At 50.5% G+C, this 27,860-nt stretch overlaps 1 protein-coding gene across 5 annotated transcripts; it reads left to right on the forward strand.

Annotated features, from left to right (window-relative positions):
- The first annotated feature begins 567 nt into the window (after positions 1 to 567).
- On the forward strand, positions 568 to 27,489 carry PNLDC1 (PARN like ribonuclease domain containing exonuclease 1). 5 transcript variants are annotated; one of them, XR_009738621.1, is made up of 20 exons: positions 571 to 1,448; positions 1,861 to 1,918; positions 2,199 to 2,272; positions 4,091 to 4,130; positions 4,884 to 5,007; positions 5,185 to 5,273; positions 6,429 to 6,529; positions 8,155 to 8,231; positions 8,787 to 8,930; positions 9,456 to 9,525; positions 11,881 to 11,966; positions 13,795 to 13,850; positions 17,654 to 17,718; positions 18,121 to 18,174; positions 18,375 to 18,417; positions 19,874 to 19,973; positions 20,366 to 20,541; positions 20,625 to 20,723; positions 22,834 to 25,530; positions 25,852 to 27,489. XR_009738621.1 is itself a non-coding variant. In XM_061428451.1 (19 exons), the coding sequence occupies exons 1-19, from the start codon at positions 1,373 to 1,375 to the stop codon at positions 22,895 to 22,897; spliced, it is 1,596 nt and encodes a 531-aa protein (XP_061284435.1). In that variant the 5' UTR covers positions 571 to 1,372; the 3' UTR covers positions 22,898 to 27,489. The 5 variants fall into 5 exon arrangements, 4 of the variants coding, with proteins under 4 accessions (XP_061284434.1, XP_061284436.1, XP_061284435.1 ...); XM_061428451.1 differs by having other exon boundaries at positions 22,834 to 27,489; XM_061428452.1 differs by lacking the exon at positions 20,366 to 20,541 and having other exon boundaries at positions 570 to 1,448; positions 22,834 to 27,489.
- Positions 27,490 to 27,860: the final 371 nt, after the last annotated feature.

Consider the following 27,860-nt stretch of genomic DNA (forward strand, 5'->3'; position numbering starts at 1 on the left):
ACAGGTATACATGTGTTCCCCATCCTGAACCCTCCTCCCTCCTCCCTCCCCATACCATCCCTCTGGGTCGTCCCAGTGCACTAGCCCCAAGCATCCAGTATCGTGCATCGAACCTGGACTGGCAACTCGTTTCTTACATGATATTTTACATGTTTCAATGCCATTCTCCCAAATCTTCGCACCCTCTCCCTCTCCCACAGAGTCCATAAGACTGTTCTATACATCAGTGTCTCTTTTGCTGTCTCATACACAGGGTTATTGTTACCATCTTTCTAAATTCCATATATATGCGTTAGTATACTGTATTTATGTTTTTCCTTCTGGCTTACTTCACTCTGTATAATAGGCTCCAGTTTCATCCACCTCATTAGAACTGATTCAAATGTATTCTTTTTAATGGCTGAGTAATACTCCATTGTGTATATGTACCACAGCTTTCTTATCCATTCATTTGCTGATGGACATCTAGGTTGCTTCCATGTCCTGGCAATTATAAACAGTGCTGCGATGAACACTGGGGTACACGTGTCTCTTTCCCTTCTGGTTTCCTCAGTGTGTATGCCCAGCAGTGGGATTGCTGGATCATAAGGCAGTTCTATTTCCAGTGTTTTAAGGAATCGCCACACTGTTCTCCATAGTGGCTGTACTAGTTTGCATTCCCACCAATAGTGTAAGAGGGTTCCCTTTTCTCCACACCCTGTCCAGCATTTATTATTTGTAGACTTTTGGATCGCAGCCATTCTGACTGGTGTGAAATGGTACCTCATAGTGGTTTTGATTTGTATTTCTCTGATAATGAGTGATGTTGAGCATCTTTTCATGTGTTTGTTAGCCATCTGTATGTCTTTGGAGAAATGTCTATTTAGTTCTTTGGCCCATTTTTTGATTGGGTCGTTTATTTTTCTGGAGTTGAGCTGTAGGAGTTGCTTGTATATTTTTGAGATTAGTTGTTTGTCGGTTGCTTCATTTGCTATTATTTTCTGCCATTCTGAAGGCTGTCTTTTCACCTTGCTAATAGTTTGCTTTGATGTGCAGAAGCTTCTTAATATTCCAGGTCTACATAAATGACATTCTCCCCTTATAGGGATTGCAAAGGAATTGTTGCGGAGCGTAAACGACCTTTGATTGCTAGGGCGGGGGTCTAAGCGATCCTTAACCCTAGGGGATCAAATAAATACAAGATGAAACACCTGTGGGCAGGCAGGTGCGCTGCCTGCCGGGGCTGGTGGGCGCGGGGGCTGTGCGTTTCTTCACTCCGCCCCCCCCCCACCTCCGCGAGCCCTTTAAGGCGCCGGCGCGGCGCTTGCGTGTAAGTGCGAGGCGACGCGTGGCCGCACTCACTGGGCGCCCTCCGCCGAGCTGCTGCGTGGCCATGGACATAGGCGCCGATGAGTTTGAGCAGAGCCTCCCTCTGCTGCAGGAGCTCGTCCTGGGTGCGGACTTCGTGGGTAAGGCCCCGGGATCCCAGGCTTTGGCGCCGGAGCTGGCTGGCCGGCGCTCCTGGGGAGGGTATGGTTCTCGGGCCAGACCGGGCGGGAGAGGTGAGGCCCAGCCGGGTGGTCTCCAGGCCACAGGAGACTCAAGCAGGGCTCCTCGGAAGGACAGTGGGACTCCTCAAGTTTGGGCAGTGGGATGTTGGTCAGCAGTTCCATTCGTAGTCCCCGTGTAGTCCAGGTGGAATGGGGTGGCCTGGCATCCTCGCTTTGGCTCCCTGTTTTCCTTTCTCGACCTCACCTGGCTTCTCGAGTGCCAAGAAGGTGAGCCAGTGCTTTTGCTACCTGCAGCGTTTATAGCATGAAGAGCCTTGCGATGGTCTGTGCCTGGGGACTCTTTTTTTTTTTTTTTTTGCCTTCCCTGCAGGTCTGGACATAGAGTTCACGGGCCTTCGTTCTAACCTGTCTGGGCCCCAGCAGATCAGGTAAAGCTAAAGCTGCCTTAGAGCTGGGCTGGAAAGCCTCTTTTGTGCCCTGGTTGACCAGCATTACTTAGTAGCGGGCACCCTGTTGGCAGCAGCTGGGCAGGACAGCTTTTTGGGGGGGGGGGTTGCGGACCTGGCTGGCTTTCCACAAAAGGCAGGTTCCCTAGTTGTTGTAACAAGGAAAGCGCTGCCCTGGTTGAGAGCTGCTAACCCAGCGTGGAGGCTGCTGCCTTGATAGCATCTCTTTGCCTCTGGACTGAGACGTCTGTTTTTCTCACAGTCTGTTTGACTTGCCATCAGAGTGGTATCTAAAGACCCGTCAGAGTGTTCAGCAGTTCACCATCTGTCAGATCGGTGAGTTTAACCTTCAGCTGTTTGTTTTGAGTTATTGAAAAAAACCTTTTTTTTTATTGTCTCTGTGTTTCCTACTGGTAAAACCTCTTTGGCGCCGTTCTGAGACACTGGCTGTCATTTTGCATGCTCGTTTGGTGTTTGGCCATGTCTTGCCTGAGAGACCTAACTCTTCAGAATAAGTAGAAACTTGATCTCCATGCCGGAATCAACATTGAGGCACTTGGACCATCTTCCAGGGGAAAGTGTATGTTTTCTTTAAGCAAAAATCATACATAGCAAGATTATACTATAAATATGTTGTTCTGCATATCCCCCCCCCCCGCCCCCGCAAATAGAGCTTTTTCTATATCAGCTTATACAGATTTCCGGTTCAGTTAAAAAAATTTTTTTTTTAATTGGAGGAAATTACTTTAAATATTGCATTGGTGTCTGCCATACATCACCATGAATCAGCCATAGGTATACGAATGTCCCCTCCGTCTTAAATCTCCCACCCCATCCCTCTAGGTTTTCACGGAGCACCTGATTTCAGCTCCCTGTATCATGCAGCAAATTTCCACTGGCTGTCTACTTTACATGTGGTAATTTATTTGTTTAGCACTCCTAACTCTGTGTATGGTTTGGCTCTATCTCCTAATGATGAATGCTTTGGTTGCCATTTGTATGTGATGAAACAAGGTTGCATTGACTGTCTTAGCTCTTATATATTACTGTGCAGTCCTGAGTGTATGTGTTTGGTGTACTTGTAAAAGACCAAAGTAAATATTTTAGGTTTTGTGGGTCATATGGTCTACATATGAAGTTACAACAACTCAGTGCTGCCTTTGTTAATGAGGAATCAGCTGTAGTTAATACATAAATGAATTGAGCATGGCTGTATTTCAGTAAAACTGTTTAAAAAAAAAACAGGTCCTGAGATATTTTACTGATTGTTGCTTTTCCTGTGAATGAGTAACACCTGTGTGTGTTCTCTGTCTGTCTGCTGTTTTCTTATTTATTTGTCCTTTGCTGTTTTCTTATTTATTTTTGGATGCTGGATCTTCATTGTGCGGGAGGGCTTTCTCTAGTTGCAGTGCCCTGGGCTGCTCTTTGTGCATCCTTTGGAGCGTAGGATGCTCTTGTTGCAGAGCACGGGCTTTTAGTTGCCCGAGGCATGTGGAATCTTCCAAGACCAGGGACCAAACCCATGACCCCTGCATCAGCCTGCAGTTTCTTATCCACTGTATCATGAGGGAAGTCCTGCTGTTTTTCTGTTGTGATTGTGTTTAATTGTGAGACCTCTTTGAAAGTATGGGAAACAGCACTTGAATACGTTCGTATTGTTTCCCCCTTCTTCAAAGTCTTTTACTTTTGATCTTTTTAACAACACAAACATTTAAAAATTGTTCAAATGTGTAAATCTTCATAGATTTTAGTGTCTCTTGTTTTAAAACTATAAAAGTGTCTTGTAAAGCAACTATACTGCAATAAAAATTAATAAACTAAAAACTAATAAAACTGTAAGTGTCAATATTCTGTGTTTGAACAGCCATTTACAGTTATTTCAGGAATTTGTGTGAATTACAGTTTGACGGTTCTCATGTTTTGACTCTTTCCCTTCCTCCCTTCATTCCTTTCTTCCTTCCTTTGTTTCTTTTTTAGAATTTATCCTAAAGCCTATGTAGTAACTTTGGGTGTAAAGAACTGACTCCTGATTTGATACTCAGAGAGGCAAGAACCCCATTCCAGTGCTAGAGGGGATATGTGCAGGACGTTTTTTGAGTTAGCTTCCGGTAGCTTTTCTCTTGGCATTCATTCTGTCCACCATCACTCTTCTAGGATTGTCTGTGTTCTCCAGTATTGAAGGCGAGTCGAACAAGTATGTATAAAGACCTTTGGCGAAACACCTGGCTCTCGCCTGTTTCTCTTCTCCACCTGCTCCCCCTTCAAATTCTGCTTCAGGCTCTGACCCCTTTGGCCCTGGATGCCCCACAGTCTCCCTGCTCCCGGGCCCGCCACCCTGCCTCCCCTGCAGACGCCGGCTGGCCCTTCAAGTCTCTCAAAGCAGCACCGTCCCTGGGGGCTCTCCCAGCACCCCCTGGACCGTCAGTGCCCCTTGCCACGCGTCCTTCACTCCTGTGTGTTTCTTCAGGATTGCAGTCAGCAGTGTTACAATGAGGGGGACGCAGCTCCCAGGCCCCAGCGGCCAGAAAGGATGTGAATGGCACCCCCCTCTCTCAGTGGGGGTCAGACTGTGTGCCTTTGTTCACTGGCCCCCAGCACCAGTCATAGTACTTGAAACACAGCTGGCATTCAAATACAGCGAACCCTTGAATAACACAGGGTTTGAACTGCCTGAGCCCACTTACACTCACTAAATACACACTGTGGTACTGTACGCCCCAGAGTGGGGTCTGTGGGTGCAGAGGGCCTGTGGCTGGACCCAGGGCAGGCTCTAAAGTATACTCAGATGTCTGGCTGTAAGAACAGCTGGTGCCCCTAACCCCCATGTTGTTCAGGGGTCAGCTGGACTTCTCAAGGGGAAGGAGGAGCCCACTAGGAAGCCTGCTCCATGAGCCAGAATTTTAAGTGTTTTCTGTCTTTTTCTCCTTCTGTTTGTTTTTGTTGCTAGGTATGTAGCTCATTCATGTAACTTCTTCCTCTTCCCTACGACATTTGGGGTTTTGGACTCAGAGTTCTCTTTCCAGGCTTCCAGTGTTCAGTTTTTGAACCAGTATGGCTTCGACTATAACAAGGTATGGCCTGGGAGGAGGGGGCCCAGAGGGTTGAGGGGCCGGGTGTCCACCTGGTCCCAGTCCGCTTCCTGTCGCCCTTCTGACTTGTCCACGTACAAGCGGACGACAAAGGTTTCTTTCTGTGCTGTCACACAGATGATGCCACTGACTCGTTTCCTGGTCTCTCCCTGTCTTTAGTTTCTCAAAAATGGGATCCCCTATATGAACGAAGAACAGGAGAAGAAAATTAAGCACAACATTCTGACTGGGAACTGGAAAGTTCGCAGGTAAAGCCCGCTTCTCCGGGTGCTCTGTAGGTTTCTTTGTTGCTGCTGTGTTTCTGGCTTTGCTGGACGTGGTAACCTCACACTGTCCCCTTAAGCTGGGCTCAGCCACACATGACAGCCCGGAGTGCTGGTATGCCGTTCCTATGCCTGAGATCAGAAACCTCTCACTGCATAGCGTGGGATGAAGGGGCAAAAGAACTGACTCTTAACTTGGTCCTCAAAGAGGCAGGAACTCCATTCCAGTGCTAGAGGGGGAAAATGGCTCTGTGGGACTTCCTGTGAGAGCCTTAGGGTTTTTCAAGGCAGGTCACAGGTAACCTTGACCATGTGGCCCTGTAGCTCAGCTTGGTCATGTTGCCCCATGAGTTTGATCTGTGTGTTCCCCGAGGGCAGGGTCTCTGCCTTGTCTCTCTGGCCTCCAGTGCCTGTTGTTGTATGTTAACCCGGTCGTGCTGTGGGGCTTGGGCCAGGCCTGCTCAGTGGCCTTGTGCGTTGGAAGGAGCCGCCACCTGGGCCCAGGTCTGCTGAGCATTGTGCGGTTCTGAGCCAATCCTTTAAGTTCCTTGGGTTTTCGATTCTTTGCCTTTATCGGTGAGAGGGTTAAATTAGACAGCTTTTAATTCTGGAATGTTATGATTGTCTGGTCCAAATCATTATGTAACGTTGGAATTTTATCCTTGTTCTTGGTTTTATATAAAAATACTGCTTTGGAAGGGAAAAGCAACTTGAATTTTTAATCTTCTGTTATGTTCAAATGTTCGAGAAAAGGCTTTCCTTTTCTCCATGTGACACAGTGTTCTTGTATATTTAACACAGGAAAAGATGTACTTACCAAAGTTCCTTTCTTTTCCATTCTTCACCAGATGGTGCTTTTCCACCTCTGAGAGGGGCACTGAGGAGACGGACCCGATAGGCTCCCTTAGTGTTGGTTGTCTCCCAGCCCCTTCCCCCCACAGGCCGGTCAGCGGGAGGGGGGCGTGCCCCTGTGGACAGACCCGAGGGTGGAGGCCAGGTGTTTGGTTTCCTCTTGCAACACAAGACTCGGAAAAGAAATGGTCTTTCTGGGGTCCGTTTTCTTGCCAGGATCACAGGGTGAAAACGGGCGCCTTCAGAATCCCCTCCCGCATTAGTGTTGTCTCACGTGCCCATTTTCAGCTCTCTGGACAAAGACCAGATCAAGGTGGTGATTGACGAGGTGACGCGCTGGCTGGACCTGGCGGAGGAAGGGGACTGGATGACCCTCCCTGGTATTGCTGGTAGGCAGGGGCGGCCCCCCGACCTGGGAGCTGGGAGCAGGAACTGTCACCTGTGGGGAGCATCCCTTCTCCTCCGGTGGACCCTGGGTGTCGGCTCAGCAGACACGTGGTCCCTGTGATTAGATGGAGCTCTGACCTCGGGTGGGAGGTTGGGGGGCTGTCCACCTGTTCTTAATTTTAAGGTTGAGGAAGTCAGGTTCCGCTCAGCACCATCCTTTTCATCCCAATCCTTAGTGCCCCTTGGACTCTTTCTTTATTTCTGTTAATCTCTGAATGTTTCCCCCACAGTTCAGTGTGGGGTTGCTGCCCTACATTAGCAGTTCTCAGCCTTGGTCATTGGACCCCAGGGGTTGCTGAGACCCTTTCCATGGGGTCCATGAGGTCAGAATGGTTCTGAAAACATGGTTTGGCTGCTGCTTGCTGCTGTCCTTGTGCCATCTGCACTGGCGGTCCCGCAGCCCCTGTGAGTGATGCCCCTGGCGCCTCCGCACAGGTGGCGTGGGAGCATCTGGCCGCACAGCACTCATGTTCTTTGTTGCCACTTCCAGTTTAAAAAAATTCTGACTGAAGAACCTTGTGAGTGAAATAATAATTCTTAGTTTTATTAAATTTCAACATTTCATTGCTCGTCTTTTACAACGTTCTGTGCATCAATAGAAGTATGGAAGAAATAAATGTGCGTGAAATGTGGCTGCTGCTTCCTGCAGTACAGTGGTTACCTCAAGGAAAAGCACTTGGGCAGGATTTTGTGTTGAGAGCTGAGTTAGCTGCCTTCTATTTTTTTTTAATTTTTTTTTTAAGGAAAGTAATTTTTTTTTTTCTTGGCCATGCTGTGAGGCTTGTGGGATCTTAGTCACCTGAGCAGGAATTGAACCTTAAACCTTTGGCAGTGAAAGCAAGGAACCCTAATCACTGGACTGCCAGGGAATTCCCCAAAGGAATATAATTTTCACTTGAAGGAACTGACTGGTTGTTTTGATGTGGGTATTTTCAGTCACCTTCTCAAGTGAAAAAAGTAAGCCTTGTCTTCAGGAAGACTAACCCCTAGTGTTTAGTAGAGATGAGATTTGAGCTTTCAGTCAGAAACTGAAATTTGAGATTTCATCTCTCACGGTTAGCTCGACAGCTTTATGAGACTTTCTGATGAGATCAGTGGCCACATGTACGAGTGTGTCTTGATGGCATCTCATGATATGTGAGCATGTGGAAGGTGGTGTGTATAATCAGGAAAACAACATTCTCCAGATAACCAGTGCGTGGCGTCACACAATCATAGGCAAAAGTGTAATGGGTTTATTATTTTTCAAACCTTACAGTTTTTAGTGTCATGTGTATGGTTTTAATTTCTGACATGGTGGACATCAAGACCTGTAACCCACACACACAAAGGCTCTTTGGGGTCCTCCGTTTGAGAGTGGCCCTGAGATCAGAGACTCAGAGAAAGCTGCCCTGGTTCATGCCGGGCCGCCCCCGTCACTCGGCCTGGGGACAGCGAAGAGCTGTCTTCCCACGTGCTTCCTCCATCTCTCTGCTGCTGCTGCCTGCGAGGCTTCTCCTGAGGGGAGGGTGAGCTGCCCTGCCAGCATCTCTGGTGATTCCGTGCAAGCCTTGTTTCCTTGCTGCAGGCTTCCAGGCCTTCGAGGTCCAGCTCGTACTGAGGAAGGCCCTCCCTGACATCTGGACGGTGCTGAGAGACCAAGGGGTGAGTTCCCACCTGGAGGGGCCAGCCCCCATCATTTCTGTCTCATTTGGCCAAATCGGGCCTCTGTGAAAGGCTTCTTCCCCCCACTCCTTCCCGTTTGACATGAGGGACCACTTCTTTGGCCCCATTCCCGGGATGCTCCATGCTAAGTCCCTTCAGTCATGTCCGACTCTTTGCGACCACATGGACTGTAGGCCAGGCTCCTCTGTCCTTGGGATTCTCCAGGCAGGAATACTGGAGTGGGTTGCCATTTCCTCCTCCAGGGGATTTTCCCGACCCATGGAAAATGGGGATGGAACCTGTGTCTCTTACGTCTCCTGCATTGGCAGGCGAGTTCTTTACCACCAGCGCCACCTGGGAACCCCAGAGAGGCCTTGGGGCGTCTGCCTGGTGGCTCAGTGGTAAAGGGTCCACCTGCCATCGCAGGAGACATGGGTTTGATTCCTGGTCCGGCAAGATCCCACCTGCCACTGCAGAGCCTAAACCCCTGCACCAGCGGTGGGGCCTGGGAGCATTCCCAGGATTCGGGAGCTTGTCTCCTCCTCTTGCGCTCAGGTGATCGTGAAGAAGGTGAGTACGCAGCACCGCTGGTATCTTGAGACCACCTCCTGTGATCGAGAGAGCTGCTGGAAGGAGAAGATTCTTCTCTCTGCAAGGGGCTTTTCTGTGTTTTTCCAGATGCTGGTGAAAGCCCGGAAGGTAGGGAGAGAATTCTCTTTCCTTGGTCTTTTTGCAGTGTTTTGTATCTGACTGTAGAGACAAATGAGTCCTTCAACAGTAAACTCAGATTCCTTAAAATGAGTGGTTTCTTTTTGTTAACTAACTTTGTGGATCTAACCTTGTTTTACAAAGTCATGATAGACTAATTTGGGGAAAGACTGTCCCTGTGAAATATTACCATTCCCTTGCTCCTTTCGTGCACACAGGCATTTCAATACAAATTGACTTAAAACTGCTTGGGGACCGCGTGTGTCTGCTTCACAGCTTAGATCCCAGTGTGGCTGGGGCCTCAAGTCCCTCTGACCCACTGGTTTGCCTTTCTAGCATTTGAGCAGTCCAGCTGCCTTTCACGGGAGTGGATTGCGTGTGGGGATGGAATTACCATGTCATCAGAATGCAGTGGGTTCTAAAGCTACACTCTTTGGCAGAGACAGCAGTTAGTCTACAGCGTTTGTTTTATTTTTAAAATTTCATTTCTCTCACCTGTCGATTTCCTCCAAGTAGCCCTTAGTGGGACATAACATGATGATGGATCTGCTGCATCTCCATGAGAAGTTCTTCAGACCTCTCCCAGGTAGGGCCGACCCATCCTTCTCCTTCCTCTGACTCAGCTTGCCATCGGGCAGGGGGGTGGGCCCGGCTTTGTGCTCCTGAGCAGCCCCTACAGGCATCGGGTTTCCAGAGAGGTCCGGCGCATCTGTGCCTGTTACTGTTTTCCTGGAACTAGGTGACTTTCTCGGAGAAGGCAATGTCAACCCACTCCAGTACTCTTGCCTGGAAAATCCCATGGACAGAGGAGCCTGGAAGGCTGCAGTCCATGGGGTCGCTGAGTCAGACACGACTGAGTGACTTCACTTTCACTTTTCACTTTCATGCACTGGAGAAGGAAATGGCAACCCACTCCAATGTTCTTACCTGGAGAATCCCAGGGACGGGGGAGCCTGGTGGGCTGCCATCTATGGGGTCGCACAGAGTCGGGCACAACTGAAGCGACTTAGCAGCAGCAGCAGGTGACTTTCTCAGGGAGAAAAACTTATATTTGATTGATACTCCCCACCCCCCACCCCCGCATTACAGAAGTTGTTCAGTCTCACTGTAAAACTTAGTGAAATCAGAGATGTGCAGGAAAAACAAACTTGCCTTTAATCACGGCTGTAATTCTTACACTTTTTGCTTTTTCTTCTGTTTTGACTTTTCCATGGGCTTCCCGGGTGTCGCATTGGTAAAGTGCCTGCCAGCCAATGCAGGAGATGTAAGAGACCTGGGCTTCATCCCTGGGTTGGGAAGATCCCCTGGAGGAGGAAATGGCAACCCACTCCAGTATTCTTGCCTAGAGAATGCCATTGACAGAGGACCCTGGTGGGCTGTAGTCCATAGGGTCGCAAAGAGTCGGTCGCACACACACACATAATCTTAATTTGCTTTTTCCTTTGTTTTGGCTTTTACATATTTGACCACACAGTGTATTTTATTCCGTTTGGCTTTTTTTCCACTCACCCAAAGCATTTATTTATGTCCTTAACTTGAAATCATTTCAGTGGCCATACGGTACTGTCTAATGGCTGTCCCAGTCTTTTCCATGACGGATGCTGTTGGACACACTGCAGTGTGATGGAGTGTTAACAGCATGCATTCAAGAGTCGTGCTTGAATCCTCATTCCATCCCTTGTTACACATGATCCTGAGCAAGTTACTTTAATGTAGCTGTTCTGTTTCCTTATCTGTAAAATGGGGATGATCATAGTATCAGAATTGGGGATTAAATGAACTAACACTGCTCAGAGAACACTATTCTGCTGTTCAGTCGCTCAGTCATATCCCACTCTCTGCACCTCCATGGGCTGTGGTACACCAGGCTTGCCTGTCCTCCACTGTCTCCCAGAGTTTGTTCAAGCTCATGTTCATTGAGTCAATGATGCCATCCAACCGTCTTATCCTCTGTCACCCCCTTCTCCTGCCCTCAGTCTTTCCCAGCATCAAGGTCTTTTCCAGTGAGTCGGCTCTTTGCATCAGGTGGTCAAGGCATTAGAAAACACTAGCATAGCTGGAAAGGGGTGAACAGTTTCCCTGAGATTTTTCTAGGAAATGAATTAATAAAACACCTCAGTTTGAGCATCTTGAGAGATTTGGGGAAGAATTAAGTGTCAAATAATCACTTCCCCCAAACTAAGCAGACAGGCAAACAAAGAAATTGCTGAAACAAAAGCTATGGCAGAAAGGCCCCTGGAGGCGACCGGCTGGCCCCATGGAGAGAGCTGTGCAGGTGCTGGGGGTGGTGAGTGGCCCAGGGCGGGGCAGGCGATCCTCTCACCTTGTGGGGGTCCAGAGTTAATGCCCCAAACTGGGAGACCACTGAGCAGCATAAGCTTTGTTTAGAAGTGGTGGGAGTACACACCAAAGGAAAAAATTGAAGATCACTGCCGTCAGGGAATAGGAAATGGGAGGTAAATGAGGAGAGGGTGAGCAGAGAGATTTTGGTTTGTTGGTTTTGCAGTGAGCCTCTTTAAAAGGTATGTGGTATAATTTTGACAAATATGCAAATTATAGGTGATTTTTATCAAGGCACTTACAATTTTTAACTTACTGGATTTTTCTCTGAACAGTTATTTACAGATTTCACATTTGCCTTTTCAGTAATCTCTTTCTCCCTTTTACCATTGACTACAACTTTGCAAACTGCATTAACTAAGGTTGGTTATAGACAATAGTCTGAATTTAATGGAAAACTGTTCGACTTCTGCTGTAATAAAGGGTAATGTCAGGTTGGTTTAAGATTCAGAAATCCTTAATGATGAGGAGCAAGGATGTTTTCAATTCCTGTTTTGTTTTATTTGCTTTAGTAACCAGTGTTGGTGACAAGCTAGATTGGAGAATTTCTTCCCATTTTTACCGTGAACTCACTTCTGACTACCTGGGTCTTTCCCTTCAGAAAGCTACGATGAGTTTAAGCTGAATATCCACAACCTATTTCCTGTTCTCATTGACACCAAGAATGTGACAAAGGATATCTGGAAGGTAATTAAACTCCTTTGGGAAAGGAACACTTCATTAGTCCCAGGAACATTTAGCTTTCTCACTCTTTTCAGAAATTGTTTCGTGAACCCTTTTCTCATATTTTATAGCCAGTATTGGTTTTTTAATTTGACTACCTGTGAGTCATATTGGCTTATATGTGGTCTTTTTTTCTTTCCCTCCTTCGAGTTCTCATGCTTTGACTTATTGCTGTCTAGTTCATGGGCTTATTTAGATGGGTCAACAGAACAACTTATTCTAGAGCTTGGTAGATACCTTGTGTGTGTTTCAATGTGCTTAAAAGTTGTCAGGGTTGGGGGGCAGGGACCCCGCTTGAAAAATTTTACAGAGCATTCGGGTCAAGGAATTTCAACTCAGATAACAAAATCACCTGAGAAGGTGAATATTGATACCTGGGCCACACCTTTAGCTCCTCTGGTGTAGAGGGGCTGGGAGCGGCATTTCTCCAGCTGCCAGGTGACTTCTGTGGTGCAGCTGGGGTTGTGCACTGCCCATGGAGAAGAGAAGCACCCAGCTAGTTAAGATCCTGCTTAAAAGTTAAACTGAGTGTTCTAAATAAAGCCTTAAGCTGACGCCACAGAACTGGGACTGGGTTACTTGGTACGTCTTTGCCCAGGGACACACTTACTGCTCGTACCTATATTTGCAGCTCTGACGGTGTGCTGTGATGCTGCCCGTCTCTACGTAACTGAGTCATAGGGCAAAGTGGGGAGGACGTGGGGGCTGATCTGAGGGAGTGAAGATAAGGTGAACTCTAGGACTTGGTGACCTGGCAGGTCCTTAGACTGCCCAGCGACCATATGAGTCCCTGGCCACAGTTTGATGCCAGGGAGTCCTTAAACACTTGTCTTTGAGGGAAGATGGTATGAGTTGTTTGTGGCAGTGTTTGTTTTTTTTTACTGGAGGACAATTGCTTTACAATATTATGTTGGTATCTGCCATACATCAACATAAATCAGCCACAGGTATACATATGTCTCCTCCTCTTGAGTCTCCTTTCCACCTCTTACCCCATCTCACTCCTCTAGGTTGTCAGAGGGCACTGGGTTGAGCCCCCTGGGTCCACAGCAAATTCCCACTGGCTATCTGTTTTACATACGGTAATATATATGTTTCCACGCTACTCTCCCTTGTGCCCTCTCCTTCCCACACTGTGCACCAGCTGTTTTCTCAGTCTGCATCTCCTTTGCTGCCCTGCACATATGTTCATCAGTACCATCCTTCTAGATTCCACATGTATGTGCTAATATACAGTATTTGTCTTTCTCTTGCTGGCTGACTCCACTCTATGCAGAGTGGAGTAGATGTAGATTCATCTACCTCATTAGAACTGACTCATGCATTTCTTTTTTTATAGCTGAGTAATATTCCATTGTATATATGTATGTGGCAGTTTTTTTCTAGGCTGGGTTATCGGGTCCCAACCAAGTACACTAGGTACTCTGTCATTCACAGTTAAGGAATAAGGACCAGGTGTGCGTGAAGAGGACCTGGAGTTTTCAAGGTCTTTTAATGGCCACTTGGTAATACCCGAGGTGCTCGCATGCTCAGTCGTGCTCAACTCTTTGTAACCTTGTGGACTGGAGCCCACCAGCCCCTCCTGTCCATGGGATTCTCCATGCAAGAATACTGGAGTGTGGGTAGCCATATCCTCCTTCAGGGGGTCTTCCCAAACCAGGGACTGAACCCTCGTTTCCCGCACTGTAGGCGGACTCTACCACTGAGCCAGCCACCTGGGAAGTCCATTAAGCAGAGAGGAAACAAAACCTCAAATGTCTTACTCTCCCTCATTTGTTTTCCATAATTACAGGAACTCAATTTCCCAAGGGTTTCAAATCTCTCAGAAGTTTATGAAGTCCTGAACAGGTAAGGAGGCTGTTTTCGGGGGGTGCTTAGAGAGCAGGGGTTCCCAGCTGGGCCAGTTTTGTTCCCTAGGGCACCTTTGGCAGCACCGAGACATTTCGGTTGTTTCAGCTCAGGGAGCTCCTGGCACCTCGTGAGCAGAGGCCAGGATGCACAGGAGAACCTTCAACACAAAGAATTCTCCAGTCCCAGATGTCACTGGTGCTGAGCTGAGGAACCCTGTTCTAGAGGGGAGGGGGCCTGGGAGGGGACTTAGAGCTGTTTGATTTCAGTTCATTTGCTCAGTTGTGTCTGACTCTTTGCGACCCCATGAACCATGGTGCTTTCTGTTTGGCCAGGGTTTTATTTCTCTTGTGATCTGTTTGATTGTTGGAGTGATAAGCTCCATGGGAACAGGTTTTATTCTTCCTTTGCACTCTTTCCTTTGGGCCTAAACAGTGCGAGGCACAGTAGGTGCACATTAAACTTCTGAGCTACTGAATGAACCTGGTACCTGGTCAAGTTCCTGATCTTCCCACGGGAATAGCAGTCCAGTTTTCCCTCATGCCTGGCCATACCGCGGACATGTGCCGGTGGGAACGTGTTGTCTGCAAGGAGGAGGCTGGGGTCTGCTCTGCCGGCTCCTCCCTCCCCAGCTGGTGTCTTTCCCCATCCTTCACCAGCTCCCGGAGCTTGCTCAGCCCAAGTCCATTGAGTCAGTGATGCCATCCAACCATCTCATCCTCTATCATCCCCTTCTCCTCCTGCCCTCAATCTTTCCCAGCATCAGGGTCTTTTCCAGTGAGTTGGTTCTTTGCATCAGGTGGCCAAAGTATTGGAGCTTCAGCTTCAGCATCAGTCCTTCCAATGAACATTCAGGACTGATTTCCTTTAGGATGGACAGGTTGGATCTCCTAGCAGTCCAAGGGATTCTCAAGAGTCTTCTCCAACACCACAACTCAAAAGCATTAATTCTTCAGCACCCAGCTTTCTTTATGATCCAGCTCTCACATCCGTACATGACTACTGGAAAAGCCATAGTTGACTAGACGGACCTTTGTCGGCCAAGTAATGTCTCTGCTTTTTAATACTCTGCCTAGGTTTGGGGCGTGGAGGGTGGCTGGGGGCAGTTGCAGGTGGGACCTCTTAGGGAAGAAGCTGTCTCTGTTGGTCACCGTCGTCCAGCCACGCCCATGAGTGCCTGGCCCGGTCCCCAGTGGCCTCTTACGAGTTTCCAGGAGGTGCTCTTTCCTCTACTCACAGCATCACTTACTTGCGATGTGACAGTGTCCTCTGGCCTCTTATGCTTCATCTTTTTTTCCTTTCTCACACGGACCTCCTGGTCCTTGTGAAGCCAGAGGCGGGAATCTTTCAGCGTCCCCTCCTCGCCTGCAGACGCGTCTGCGGTGTTGTCACCTTCAGCACCCTCTCTCCCGTCACATCGGATCCCCTCCAGTGTCCTGCAGGGCAGGAAGGGCTGTCCTCCCACGGCCTGCCCGCCCTCCTGGCCCCACCCCTTCCCTCCTCGCCTCGCCCTCCGTGACACCCCTCCACCACCCCCCCCCTCCTTACCTCGCCCCTTCCCTCATCGGCCCCTCCCCCTCCCTCCTGGGCCCCCACCCCTTCCCTCCTCACCCCCGTCCCCCGCCCTCCTCACCCTCACCGCCTGCAAAGTCCCAGCCCCTCCCTCTGTCTGTCCCTCGGCTTCAGCATCCCTTCTTCTAGCTCAGAAAGCATGATGCTCTCCTTGGTCCCCACCCCTCCACCGCGGTCCTTGTCCTTCTTGTTACAGCAAGTCTGTTCAGAGGCCCCGCCTCCGCCCTGGTGCCCTGAGGCCAGTTGTCTTCTCTCCACAGCACTCTGTTTCCCCATCTGGTGGGAGGATGCACAGAGGCGTTTGGACCAGGGCGTGGCAGGGGTGGGGGGGGGGCGGGTAAGGGGAACCCCTCGCTGGCATCTGACGCAGTGGGCACCCCTCCCGCTTCCCTTCAGTTGAGCCCTCTCCTGGATCTCTTATTTTATGGTGAGGGTTTTCCTCTCTCTTCTGCGTGCTCCCCTGTGGTCCCTCCACTCTTGAGGGCCCCTCCGCAGCTCTCTTCTTCCTCCTGACCATGCCCCTGGGTGACTGAGTCTACCTCGTCAGCCTCAGCAACCGCTTCTGTCCCACCGGGGCTCCAGACTCCTGCTTGCTGTCCTTGGTGGTTCCTGCCCCAGGAGGCCTGCAGGCACCTTCTCGGCCCCCCTGCCCCCCTGTCCATCCGTCAAGCCTGCTGCTGTTGAGTTGCTGCAGCAACTTCTGCCGCCCCAGCGCCGGGCTGACAGCATCTGTGCGGGCGCTGAATCTAGACCTCTTGGGCTTAAACCCCAGCTTTGCGGCTCGCTGGCTTTGTGCGTGAGCTTGAGAACGGCTTAACCTCTGCATGCCTCAGTGTTACCACCTGAAGAGAGGGGGTCATTGCACAGAACACCCACGCTGGCCCTGAGGGTTACACGAGCTCGCACGTGGGAGGGGAGCTGGGGTGTGCCCTGCGTGTCGTCGACATTTAGCGGGACGTCCCCTGCCGGGCAGATCCACGGCCACCTTGCGGCCCAGGCACATGCCGCTTAACAGATGAGGAAGCGGCGTCACAGCTAGTAAGTGGATAGGGAGGCGCCAGTAGATTCTGTTGGGAATCAAATGAAGGGAAGATTTCCCTGTTGAGGGCTGCCCTCGTTCACCCACGTGCCAGGACCGAGCCCTGGAACGCATCCCAGAGCCGGACTTCCTGTATCTTCTAGTCTAGTCCTGTGAGTTTTACTCCCCGAACGTCCTACACTCTGTTCCTTTTTCGGCATCCTCAAGAGTCATTGCTTTCACTCAGGCTTTTACCTTTTATTCCTGTGGTGTCGGGAGCTCCTACCTGGTAGCTGGTTGTCCCTGACCTACTTTATTTCTTGTGCTGAGTGATCACCACTGGAGTGATCTTCTACAACGTGAATTCGACTGGATCCTGTTTCTCTTCTGTGGTTCTTGACGCCCCCATGCATCACCCGAGCTCTTTCCCGAGCCCCTGCTTTCACCGCGGGCTGCGGCCACATTCAGGTTTCGGCGTCACAGGTCGGGGCTCGCCCTTTGCGTCGTGTCTCCGCCTGCTCTTCTGTCGGCCCCAACACCTGGTGCCACCCGCTGTCCACTCAGCCCCACTGATTTCCTGGGCTCAAGGCTTCCTGGAAGACCAGCACCGTGGGCACTGCATTCCTCGGGTGCGCTGGACAGTAAGGCCCCGAGGGCAGAGCCGGCCCGGAGTTGGTCCTGGCGCCTTCCTGGGGTCACACGTCTGGTAGATGCTCAGAAAGATGCAGGTGGAGCTTCTCACATTGCTGTTCTTTCCTCTGTCCTGTTGCCGGGTTACTGAGACCCATCTGCCCATGCCTAGATCCCTGGTTTTTGTCTGCTTAAATTTTACATTCTATTAGAAGCACAGTTTGTTGTGATTTAAAAAGAGTCCTTTTTAAATCGCACACTGTGTCTGTGTGTCTGTACACACATGTGCACAGTCACGTCTGACTCATTATGACCCCATGGACTATAGCCCACCAGGTTCCTCCGTCCATGGAATTCTCCAGGCAAGAATACTGGAGTGGGTTGCCATTTCTTTCTCCAGGGGATCTTCCCAACCCAGGGACTGAACCCCCGTTTCTTGTGTCTCCTGCAACCACAGGCAGGTTCTTTCCCAACTTCGCCCCCTAGTCCCAGTACGGAGGGCACTTTTGGTTAACTCGAGAGGGTGAAGGGCAAACAGAGGGACCGTTTTCAGCGAACGTTCTTTACCTTTCTTCTCTCCTAGTGACTTGAACCCCACCAAGAACTCTGGGCCGGTGATCATTCACGCCAGCAGGTGTGAGAAGTACGGTAGGTCCCCTGGGCCGGGCTCCCACGTGGTCAGCGTGGCTTTGAGGTGCTGGCGCTCAGGCCAGTCCCCACGTGGAGGTGTGGGGGGGCCAGGTGGGGCTTCTCCAGCACCCTGTCCATGTTGTAACCCCTCCCTCAAAAGGAGCAGTCCCAGGGGCCATGAGTCTGTTGGGAAGTCCTCTGCTTCCTGCTTCCATGGGTCCTCTTGCCACCATGTGTGTGAGGGGGACTAGGTCAGGGTGGCATGAAGCTGGGACAAGGGTCATGGTCTCTGGAGGAATAGCCGTGGGTGTGTTGTGTGTGCATGGCCGACGTGGGTGCGTACCTGGGGGACCTGGGGGCGTGCCCTCTCCCAGGCTGCGTTCTAATGGCTGTCCTCGTGCTTCTGGGGAAACCCTGCAGTGGAGACCAAGTACCCCCACGAAGCGGCATACGACGCCTTCCTGTGTGGGTCAGGTGAGCGCCACCGCCCCCTTCCAAAGTTGGGGGTGGCTTGCGTCTTCTTTGCAATAATCCCCCACTGTCCCTGGGCACCCCCCGCCCCATTTACTTCCAGGTGGGCGGCCCCTTGGAAGTAAAGCCTGAGTTTGCGTATCACGATAAGGTGGGCGGGTGTGCCTTGGTGTCTGTCACGTTGCTAGCTTCTTCTCTTCCAGTTCTGTTGAAAGTGGCGCACCTGCTCCTGTGGAAGGTACACAGGTGAGTGTCGCTCTCATCCTGTGACCGGTCCGTGGTCGGGGGTGAGCCAGGGCCGCGGGGCGCCCACGCTCTCCCAGAGGAGGAGGATGCGTGTTGTGTAAACAACATGTTCATGAGCAGCGGGCAGCTCGCCTCCATGGGTGGCCTTCCCCCCTGACCCCTGGGCTGGTCCCTGCCCTCCTGCCTCTTGTCCCAGCCTTGGGAAAAGTCCCTGTCAGGCCAGGCCGTGGGTGAGGCTCGGGTCCCAGTGCCGTGTGCCCGCTCCATCTGTTACCCTCCTGTTTCCTCATACCGTGTGAATCACAGTGAGCTGAGAAAACAGAGCTGATCCGGGGGACAGATAATCCGTGCCGGGTTCACAGTCGGGCTGGGGGAGAGGGCAGGGACTTGGACTAAGGCACCTGCAGGGGAGGTTCTTAAAACCCCAGACTGGAATCGGAGCCGTGCATTCTCAGGGCCTCAGCCTCCCTGCAGGGCCCTGCTCGTGGGCACCAGCTGCACGTGTGCCTCACGCTCAGCAGCACCACCCTTGCCGCACACGTGTGCCCGGTAGGATACAGCATGCCCGGGGCAGGAGCCAAACAAAGTTGTGTTCTCTGGGGCTGACCTAAAAGTTTTCAGACTGTACCCTGTTCATCTGGGTATTGCCTGCACTTGTCCATTTTGGCAGAGGGTACCATACTGGCAACCCACTCCAATATTCTCACCTGGAGAATCCCATGGGCAGAGGAACCTGGCGTGCCATGGTCCATAGGGTCGCAGAGAGCTGGACATGACTGAAGCGACTAAGCACGCATGCACTGTACATAGAAATAGCCTGTGACACGCCGGTGTGAAGCTTGTAACTTGTGAGATGTTGATAGCTTAAGAAATCCACCCCCTCCCTGCCCCCATCTCTGTCTTCCCTGCACCCTGACAGCGGGGAGCAGTGGAGCCTTTTGGTGCCCTGGTATCTGGGCCTTGCCTCCTTCATTTCTTTTACTCCTCACCACCTAACCACCCTCCTTGGTGTAGAGGGGTTCCGCGGCAGCCCAGGCCCTCCTGACCCCATGGCTCCTACTTTCTCGGACGTGTGGCGGGGGCTGGTGACAGAACCAGGCCGTGGGGGGAGGGACGGTCCTTTGGACAAAGTGGGGGGTGATGCCCTCTCGAGGGGCGACAGAAGGGACCTTCCTCTCATTCTCTGACCTGTGGCTGGTGCTCATCAGCCCAGAGGTGTTCACCGAAGTGTTGCCAGCAGATGGTGACCCCTGGACGCTCCCCCTGGGCTGGGGCTATGCTGAGAGCTCGCTGGTTGTGAGGGGGACATCCAGCAACAGGAGCCCTAGAGCTTGCAAGGAGGGGTAGGAGGGTGGTGTCGGGCAGCACAGTCCCGCTGTCCCCAGGCCCCAGCTTCGGCCGAGGGCCGGGCACGGCGCCCGTAGGCTGAGCACCACGGCGTTTTCCGCCCTCGCAGCGCTGTTCCCATCCCCGAGCCCAGCTTCCCGCTCTACCTGGACGTGCTGGCTCCCTACGTGAACCAGGTGAATCTTATCCGAGCCGGGGTGCCCAAAATCGTAAGTAGACTTCACTCTGCCCTTTGTAGGGGAGGGGGACAGGCTCGTGCTAGGATGCAGCATGCTCCTCTGGGCTCTCTAGGGCTTCTGACAGGAGCCAGACTCAGAGTCGAGAAGGGTGCTCACACTGAGCCTGTTATTTTCTTTCTCGTGCTTCCATGCCAGAAGCAAGGTGACCTCGCTTGTTCCTTCTTTCTCTCCCACCACCACCACCCCTGGCAAACAGGGCCTTTCCTAGTTTCTCTTTCAGGATGTTCAAGCTGGGTGGGTGGTCAGTCCGTAGGAGCTGTGGGAAATCTCTTCTCCTCCCTGCCTTCTAGAACAAGCTGGGTGGGTGGTCCGTCCATAGGAGCTGTGGGAAATCTCTTCTGCTTCCCCTCCCTGTCTTCTAGAACTTTGCGGGCCCAGACTCCCCTAGCATCCGCCCCCCCATCCTCATCCTCACCGTCAGGAAGTGGCCTGGGGTCAGCGAGCAGCAGGTCTACCGCGAGTTTCAGAACCTCTGCAAATTTGACGTCAGGAGGCTCACGCGGAGCCAGTTCCTGCTCATGACCAATAAGTTCAAGGAGTAGGTGCCTGGGCTCTCGGCCCGCCCCGCCCCCGGGAGCAGGCCAGGCCCCCGCGTCCCTGACTGTGCCCTTCCCTTGGCAGCACGCGGAGCATCCTGAAGGAGTACAGGTGCCACCCGACACTGCGGATCTCCCTGTACCGCTACTGGAGACACTCCCCGGACATCAACTGCCTGCTGCAGTAAGTGGCCGGCACGGAGCCTGCCTCGCGGGGCTGGTGGTCCCCGAGCGGGGCGAGTCGACACGGCTTGCTGGCTGGAGTGTGTTGTAAAGGGGTCGTAGACCCATAGACCCGTAGAGCACTGTGGACCTCTTTGCGACCCCCATGGACTGTAGCCCACCAGGCTCCTCCATCCATAGGATTTTCCAGGCAAGGGGACTGGAGTGGGTTGCCATTTCCTTCTCCAGGGGATTTTCCCAACCCAAGGGTCAAACCCAGGTCTCCTGCATTGCAGGCAGATGCTTTACCATCTGAGCCACTAAGGAAGCCTCTCCTGTAGGGAATAGCAGATTATTACTCGAGCATCTGCAATGCAGTGGCAACCCACTCCAGTATTCTTGCCTAGAGAATCCTGTGGACGGAGGAGCCTGGTGGGCTGCTGTCCATGGGGTCGCACAGAGTCGGACACGACTGAAGCGACTTAGTATGCATGCGTGCATTGGAGAAGGAAGTGTCAACCCATTCCAGTATTCCTGCCTGGACAATCCCAGGGACAGAGGAACCTGGTGGGCTGCCATCTGTGGGGTCACACAGAGTCGGACACGACTGAAGTGACTTAGCAGTAGCAGCAGCAGCAGCAGCAGCAGACAATGAACAGGTGAATTGCATGGTCTGGTAGGTGATGAAAGAGAAATGAGCAGGGTCAGGAGGCAAGAGCGGTGGCCTGAGGGGAGGTTGCTCTTTGAAGGGGAAGATGGGGGCCCTTGTCGAAGACTGGCCAGGAGGGGAAGGGAGTGAGCCAAGCACACGGACAGTGGAGGGACCGGCATCCGTCCAAGCAGAGGGGGTGGTGGAGAGGGGGGCCCTCAAGTGGGGCCTCCTAGTGTTGTCGAGGGGCAGCGAGAAGCCACTGAGACAGGACAGAAGGGGCAGGAGGCGAGGCCGCAGAGGCTGGCAGGTCCCAATGGAGCGGAGGGCGCTGGGTGAGGACTGGGCGAAGCTGGGTCTCCATCGATAGTCCTGGCAGAGCAGTGGCGCATCGCTCCTCACTAAGACACTGGGGGACACAGGGCAGGAGTCGTCAGGAAGCCAGGCCACCTGGACACACGGTTCCATTGCAGCTTGTGCCCCTCGGTGACAGAGGGGTGATGGGGGTGGTGGAGCTGGGAGCCGACAGACAGGAGCACGGTCAAGTTTAAATCCAGGGTCTGGCGCCTGAGCAACTGGGAAGATGGGACTGCTCTTGACTGAGCTTCAAAGGTTTCGGATTCCCGTTAGGGGCCAGATCCACTGAAAACCACGTCGTCATCGTTGTCTAGTTGGCATAAAAACTCCTTCTATGTCAACCGCATGGTGGTGGTGGAGTCGCTCAGTCGTGTCCGACTCTTGCAACCCCATAGACTGTAGCCTTCCAGGCTCTTCTGCCCGTGGAATTTTCCAGGCAAGAATACTGCCATGGGTTGCCATTCCCTTCTCTGTGCAAGCCACACCGTTGGCATATAAGTAAGTTCTTTATGTTATAATCCCAAGAAACTATTAGCTGTGGCTTGTGTATGCATTAATACTACTTGTTGTCTGCTTATAAATTAAACTTTTCTTGTTTTGAAGTGAGATGTCTTTTTTTGTAGATGTCATATGATTAAGATATCATATTTGTAGATGTTCCTTTTGAGCATCTACATATATGAAATTTGAGAAACGTTAAATAATATAACCATGGGAAAATAACCTGCAGAGATGGAAGCCTGAGCAAATGTTTCGATAATAGGCAAAGAAACTAGCAAAACAGGCAAGATATTTTGGTGACAACTAAATTTAAATGAAATCTTCATACAAAATCCCATTAAAATAAATGCTGAAAATTCTGGAGAGAGCAAAAACTCTTGGCTGCTCAGCAGTCCATTTACCTCTCCTCCTCCAACGTAAGCCACCAGGGAAGATGCCCTCTGCGTCCCAGGGCTGGTCCAGCCTCGAGAAAACGTGGGCTCCGGAGGCACACAGAAAGAACATGCCATCCGGGCAAGCGGAGGTGGGAAGGGAGAGGGGGCGGAGCCCGCGCCAGCCTCACCCGCTGGGTGCAGCCGGGGCCTCCGCGCGGGCCAGGCTGCTGACCCGGGTCCTTGTCTTGCAGAGTCTGCAGCGTCATTACCACCTGGGCCTTCATTGCGTTTCTCCTGGGAGGAGCTGGCCTGTGAGGGCAGCGAGGCCGCCTGCAGCTCCGTCCTGTCTGCACGCGACCCCCGTAGGGCTGTTTGCCTCACATCCTCCGTGCAAGTGGATCGGTACCGTCCCCACAGGAAACTGTGTTCTGGTTTCAACGTGAAAAAGTCTGTAAATATTATCACCGATAAGTCCTTTGTTTGTGGCCCAAACGTTTCTTTCTATAAATGACTGAGGAGAAGTAACGTCTCCTGGGCGTTTAAGCTCACGTTCCAGAGCATCTTCTGAACGGACAGCTAGGCATCCAGCGGAGCTGGCCACTGAGCGAGCCAAAGGCTCTGTTATTTCTGGCAGAGAAATCATTAGCCAATCGGTTGACAGGGATTTAGGCCTTAGAAATGGCCTACGTTTTAGTAAGGGGGAAAAGTAAAGCCAAGTGTCCATGTGCACAGGTGTTGATCTGTTTTTATTTATTTTGGGGTTTCTCTTTGGGGTTTTTTGGTTTGTTTGTTTTCTGGGTCAAAAATAGTTTTTACTGAGGAGAAAAGACTCCAGCCTACAAATGTGCTACTTGTAGTTAAAATTTTATATGTTTAAGTTGTAGAATATAGTATTTCATAGGTTAGAACAGAGAACAGTTAATATCAGAATCATGGAAAATGCCATGCAGAACAAGTAAATAGGACATCGTATTGTTAGGTTTGTGTAGCTCAACTCTAGTGAGTGTAAAGGTAGGTTGATTTTCCTTATTCATCTGTTCACTGATTCAGCAAATATTTACTGAACTTCTATGATGCCTAAGATGTTAGAACGTGTTTTTTGGATGTTTATGGTAATAGTCATTTAGTTTTTGTTTTTTAATTAGGTTGCCATTTATAAAATCATACACGGCCCCTGATGTTTTGCTAAGAAGCTTCCCCTCGGATAAATAGGGGTAGAGCAGACTACGGTTTTATGGTCCATGTTTGAGATAAACATTATAAACCATAAAGCATTAATACTCACTTTGGAAACAAAGTGACCTGTAGCACAGGTGTGTGCCCCGAAACAGGTAGGATCAGATTCTTTTCTTTCCTCAGCAGTGACGTGCACGTCACTTGGCCTTATCGGGAGCTGTTCTCTGTTGGGGGTTGAACTTGGCTGGGCTGTGTGCTCAGCCTTGAACTTGACTTCATTATTCAGCAAAGCCTTGAGCTCTGTGCAAAAGAGGTTTTTTCCTCTGTAAAAGCAGAAGTGTTAAGAGATGGCAGTCACCCAGAAGAAGAGTTTGGAAGCTGCCATTCTGGAACTCCCCTGTTGTCCTGGGGTGTGAGTGACACGCTGACTGATGGGCTGCTGTCCCTACAGCCTTCCGGGCAGCTCTTGTGTTCAGACCAGTGAAAGGCTTCCCTCGGTCGGGGGAAGGGGGCTTTGTCCATCTGTCCACACAGCGTCTTAGGGGAATTTTTTTCTTTTTTTAATTTATTTGGCCGCACCAGGTCTTAACTGTGGCATGCAGGGAGTCTTAGTTGGCAGCATGTGGGATATAGTTCTCTGACCAGGGATCGAACCCGGGCACCCTGCATTGATAGCACTGAGTCTTAGCCACTGGACCACCATGGAAGTCCTGGGGGATTTTGTTTTGTTTTTGTCTTCCTATTGGATATTCCTTTGTGTATGCTGTGGAAAATTCCCACTGTTTATGGGCTTTTGGGACCCTGTCTCATGGATGTGAGCCGTGCAGTCAGTAAGCAAACCTGGGAAGTGAAAACAGATTTCTCAGCTGAGCCTGTGCAGTGGCCATGTTGACCTCCTGGTGTCAGGGCGCTGAGCACTAAGCTGTCTTAGTTCTGGAGCAAGAGACCCTGTAGTTGTTTTATCAGATGTTACCCATTTGCTCTTTAACTCTTTGTCTCTTCATAAGTTGTTGCGGAGTCTGTGCTAAGGGTGCCCTCACCAGGGCCTCTGTGCTGCAGTCAGCGTCCTGCTGTCCATCTGTCCGTGGGGACCCCGGCTGGCTGCATGGTCTGCTTTCCCTCCTGGAGGAGGCTTTGGTGGTGGGATCTGAGCTGCTCAACCCATGACCTCGATCTGCTTCTGTTTATTAACTTCCCTGAGGATTCTCCACGGGTGCCGCGCTGGAGGTGCCGAGTCCAGGAAGCGCCCTGCTCGTACCACCTCCCACCCTGTGTCCCCAGACAGAGCCTCGGGGGCTTGGGGGGCAGCTCTGGGGCTCTTGCCCCCGCTCTCTCCTCAGCTCAGCTAGTTCTTCACGTCGGTGCATCTTGTGCCGTGCCTTCCCCGTCATCAAAGGAAAGAACCAAAGTGAGAAACAGATAAAGCAGACTCTCCCCTCCAGTCTGTGTGTACATGAGTGTGTGTGTCTCACGTCTTCCATTGTTTCCCTGTCTTGGCTGCGGTGAATAATGCTGCAGGAAACGGTGGGTGTGCATATCTCTCTTTGATAGTTTGTTTTCATTTCCTTTGGATATATACCCAGAGGTGGGACTGCTGGATCATATGGTAGTTTCATTTTTAATTTTTTGAGAAACCTCGATGTCGTCCTCCATAGTGACTGAACCAGTTTACAGTCCCACCAGTCGTGCACATGGGTTGCCTTTTCCCCACAGCTTTGCCAGTACTCAACTTGCAACCTGTCGTCGTCTTGATAATAGCCATTCGTACAGATGTGAGTTTATCTCATTGTCTCATTGTGGGTTTGTTTGTTTTGATTTTTTTTTTTTTTTGGCTGTGCCACTGGCTTGTAGGGTCTTAGTTCACTGATCAGGGATTGAACCCAGGCCCTGGCGGTGAAAGCGCCAAGTCCTGAATCCCAACCCCTGGACTGACAAGGGGATTCTCTCATTGTGGGTGGTTTTGATTTGCATTTCTCTGACAGGGCTCAGTGGTGAAGAACCCACCTGCCATGCAGAAGGTGTAGGTTCAACCCTGGGTTAGGAAAATCCTCTGGAGAAGGAAATAGCAACCCACTCCCAGTATTCTTGCCTAGGAAATCCTGTGGCCAGAAGACAGAGGTGGGCCACAGTCCACGGGGTCGCAGAGGAGTCCGTCACAACTTGGCGCCTCAGCAACAACAAACAGCAACAATTAGTGACGCTGAGCACCTCTCATGTACCTGTTGGTCATTTGAACGTCTTCATTGGAAAAATGTCTATTTGGTTTCTCTGCCTGTTTTAAAATTGGACTGTTTGTTTTTTTCTTCATTGAATTATGTCAGTTCTTTATATACTTTGGGGTGTTAACCCCTTATCTGATACAGATTTCCCCCACTCTCTGAAAGCAGAGCTTTCCTGTGAAACCTTCTGAAAGCCCCAATGGAGCAAAGGGAAGAAGCAGTTACCTGGGGACACATGTTGCTCGTAAAATGTCCAGATGGATGGGGATAAAGCACAGATGCTCAGAGACAGTGAGGACCATAGAGTGGGGTGCCGAGGTGCTAGAGTGTAGCTCCTGGGGGAGGAGCCTGGTAACGCCAGTCTTGCTCTTGAGGTGACGCTGCCCCTAGGACGTCTTGCTGCAAAACAAATACTGAACACTGTCTCTGCTTTTTATCTTTTTCCATAAAAATGAAAAACTTGATTCCTTTCAGCTAGGAATATCAGGTACTAATGTAGGCCTTTTGAAAAAGCAAAGTGGCTTAAAACCAAAAGTGGGGGAGATCTCTCCATGGTTGTGCAGCTCTTTCTCCCATTCTGCAGGCTGCCTTTTTGTTGTGCTGATTGTCCATTTGGCAGCGCAGAAACGTTTAAATGTGATGTAGCCCCACGTGTTAATTTTTTTTTTCCTCTTTCTGCTTTTGGTGTCATATCCTAAAATCATTGCCAAGAGCAATGTTGAGAGGCTTCCTCCTTATATTTTTCTCCTAGGAATTTGATAGTTTCAGGTCTTAGGTTTAAGTCTGAGCCCCTTCGAGTTACTTTTTGTGTGTGGTGTAAGATAAGGGGTTCATTTCATTTTTCTACTGTATTCAGTTTTCCTAACACCTTTTGTTGAGACAACCCCTTCCTCATTATATGTTCTTGGCTCCCTTAAGAAATATTAGTTGACCATATTATAAGATCTTAATTTTATCTTTATCATTCATTATAAGAACTCATGCAAGTCCTCTAGAATGTTTTATGTAATTAAGAAGGGTAAGGAACTTTCCTGGCAGTACAGTGGTTGAAACTGTGCATCTGCTGCAGGGGGCCCAGGTTCGATCCCTGATCAGAGCACTAAGATCCCGCATGGCACAGCCCCAAAAAAGGGGGAAAAAAACAAAGTAGTGAATATTTATGGATGGACATTTCTTACAATTTCGTGTCTATAGGACTTCACTGGGTACCCCCCCTTCTCCTTGCAGCAATGTAACTGCTGTGGAAACAGGACGCTATTAATATTCTTACAGATCAGAGCAGACAGGGGTCCCCATGAGAACTGGGGATGAGAAGGCAGGGGACTAATGTACAACCAGAACTGTGGGCTTATTTGGCCACGTAGAGTCTTATTTACCTGAAGACCTGAAAACTCCACTTTCCACTCGTGGAAGAAATGAGCTAGTCTTACCTTTAAGATCGCCACATGCTAGTTTTGATCCAGATACTCTGCTTTTGTGTCTTCCAATAAATACAATGTGTGAAATTTCTAATCTGTTTTGTGCAGTATTTTGTTTAAGTCCTCTAGCATCCACATTTGCCTTGAAGATCATTCTGAACTTTTTGGTTGTTGCTGGTGTCAGCGCTCTGATCTCTACTTGACCTTTGGAACAAGTTCAAGGGCAGAGACCCACAAAGCTGAAGGAGCGGTGTGGGTGATGGCTAAATATTGTGACGTTATCTTGGGCAGAAAACAAAGGAATGTCATTAAAATCCCTTTGAGTGCTGCCTCGTAGAAATTCAGAATGTCTGTCATGACTTTAAAAAACAGCCTGTTTAATTTGGGGAGATGGCTCAGTGGGTGAAGAATCCGCTTGCGATGCAGGAGACTCAGGAGACATGGTGGGTTCGATCCCTGGGTTGG

Source organism: Bos javanicus, chromosome 9 (genome assembly GCF_032452875.1).
Source record: "Bos javanicus breed banteng chromosome 9, ARS-OSU_banteng_1.0, whole genome shotgun sequence".
Classification (NCBI taxonomy): Eukaryota; Metazoa; Chordata; class Mammalia; order Artiodactyla; family Bovidae; genus Bos; species Bos javanicus.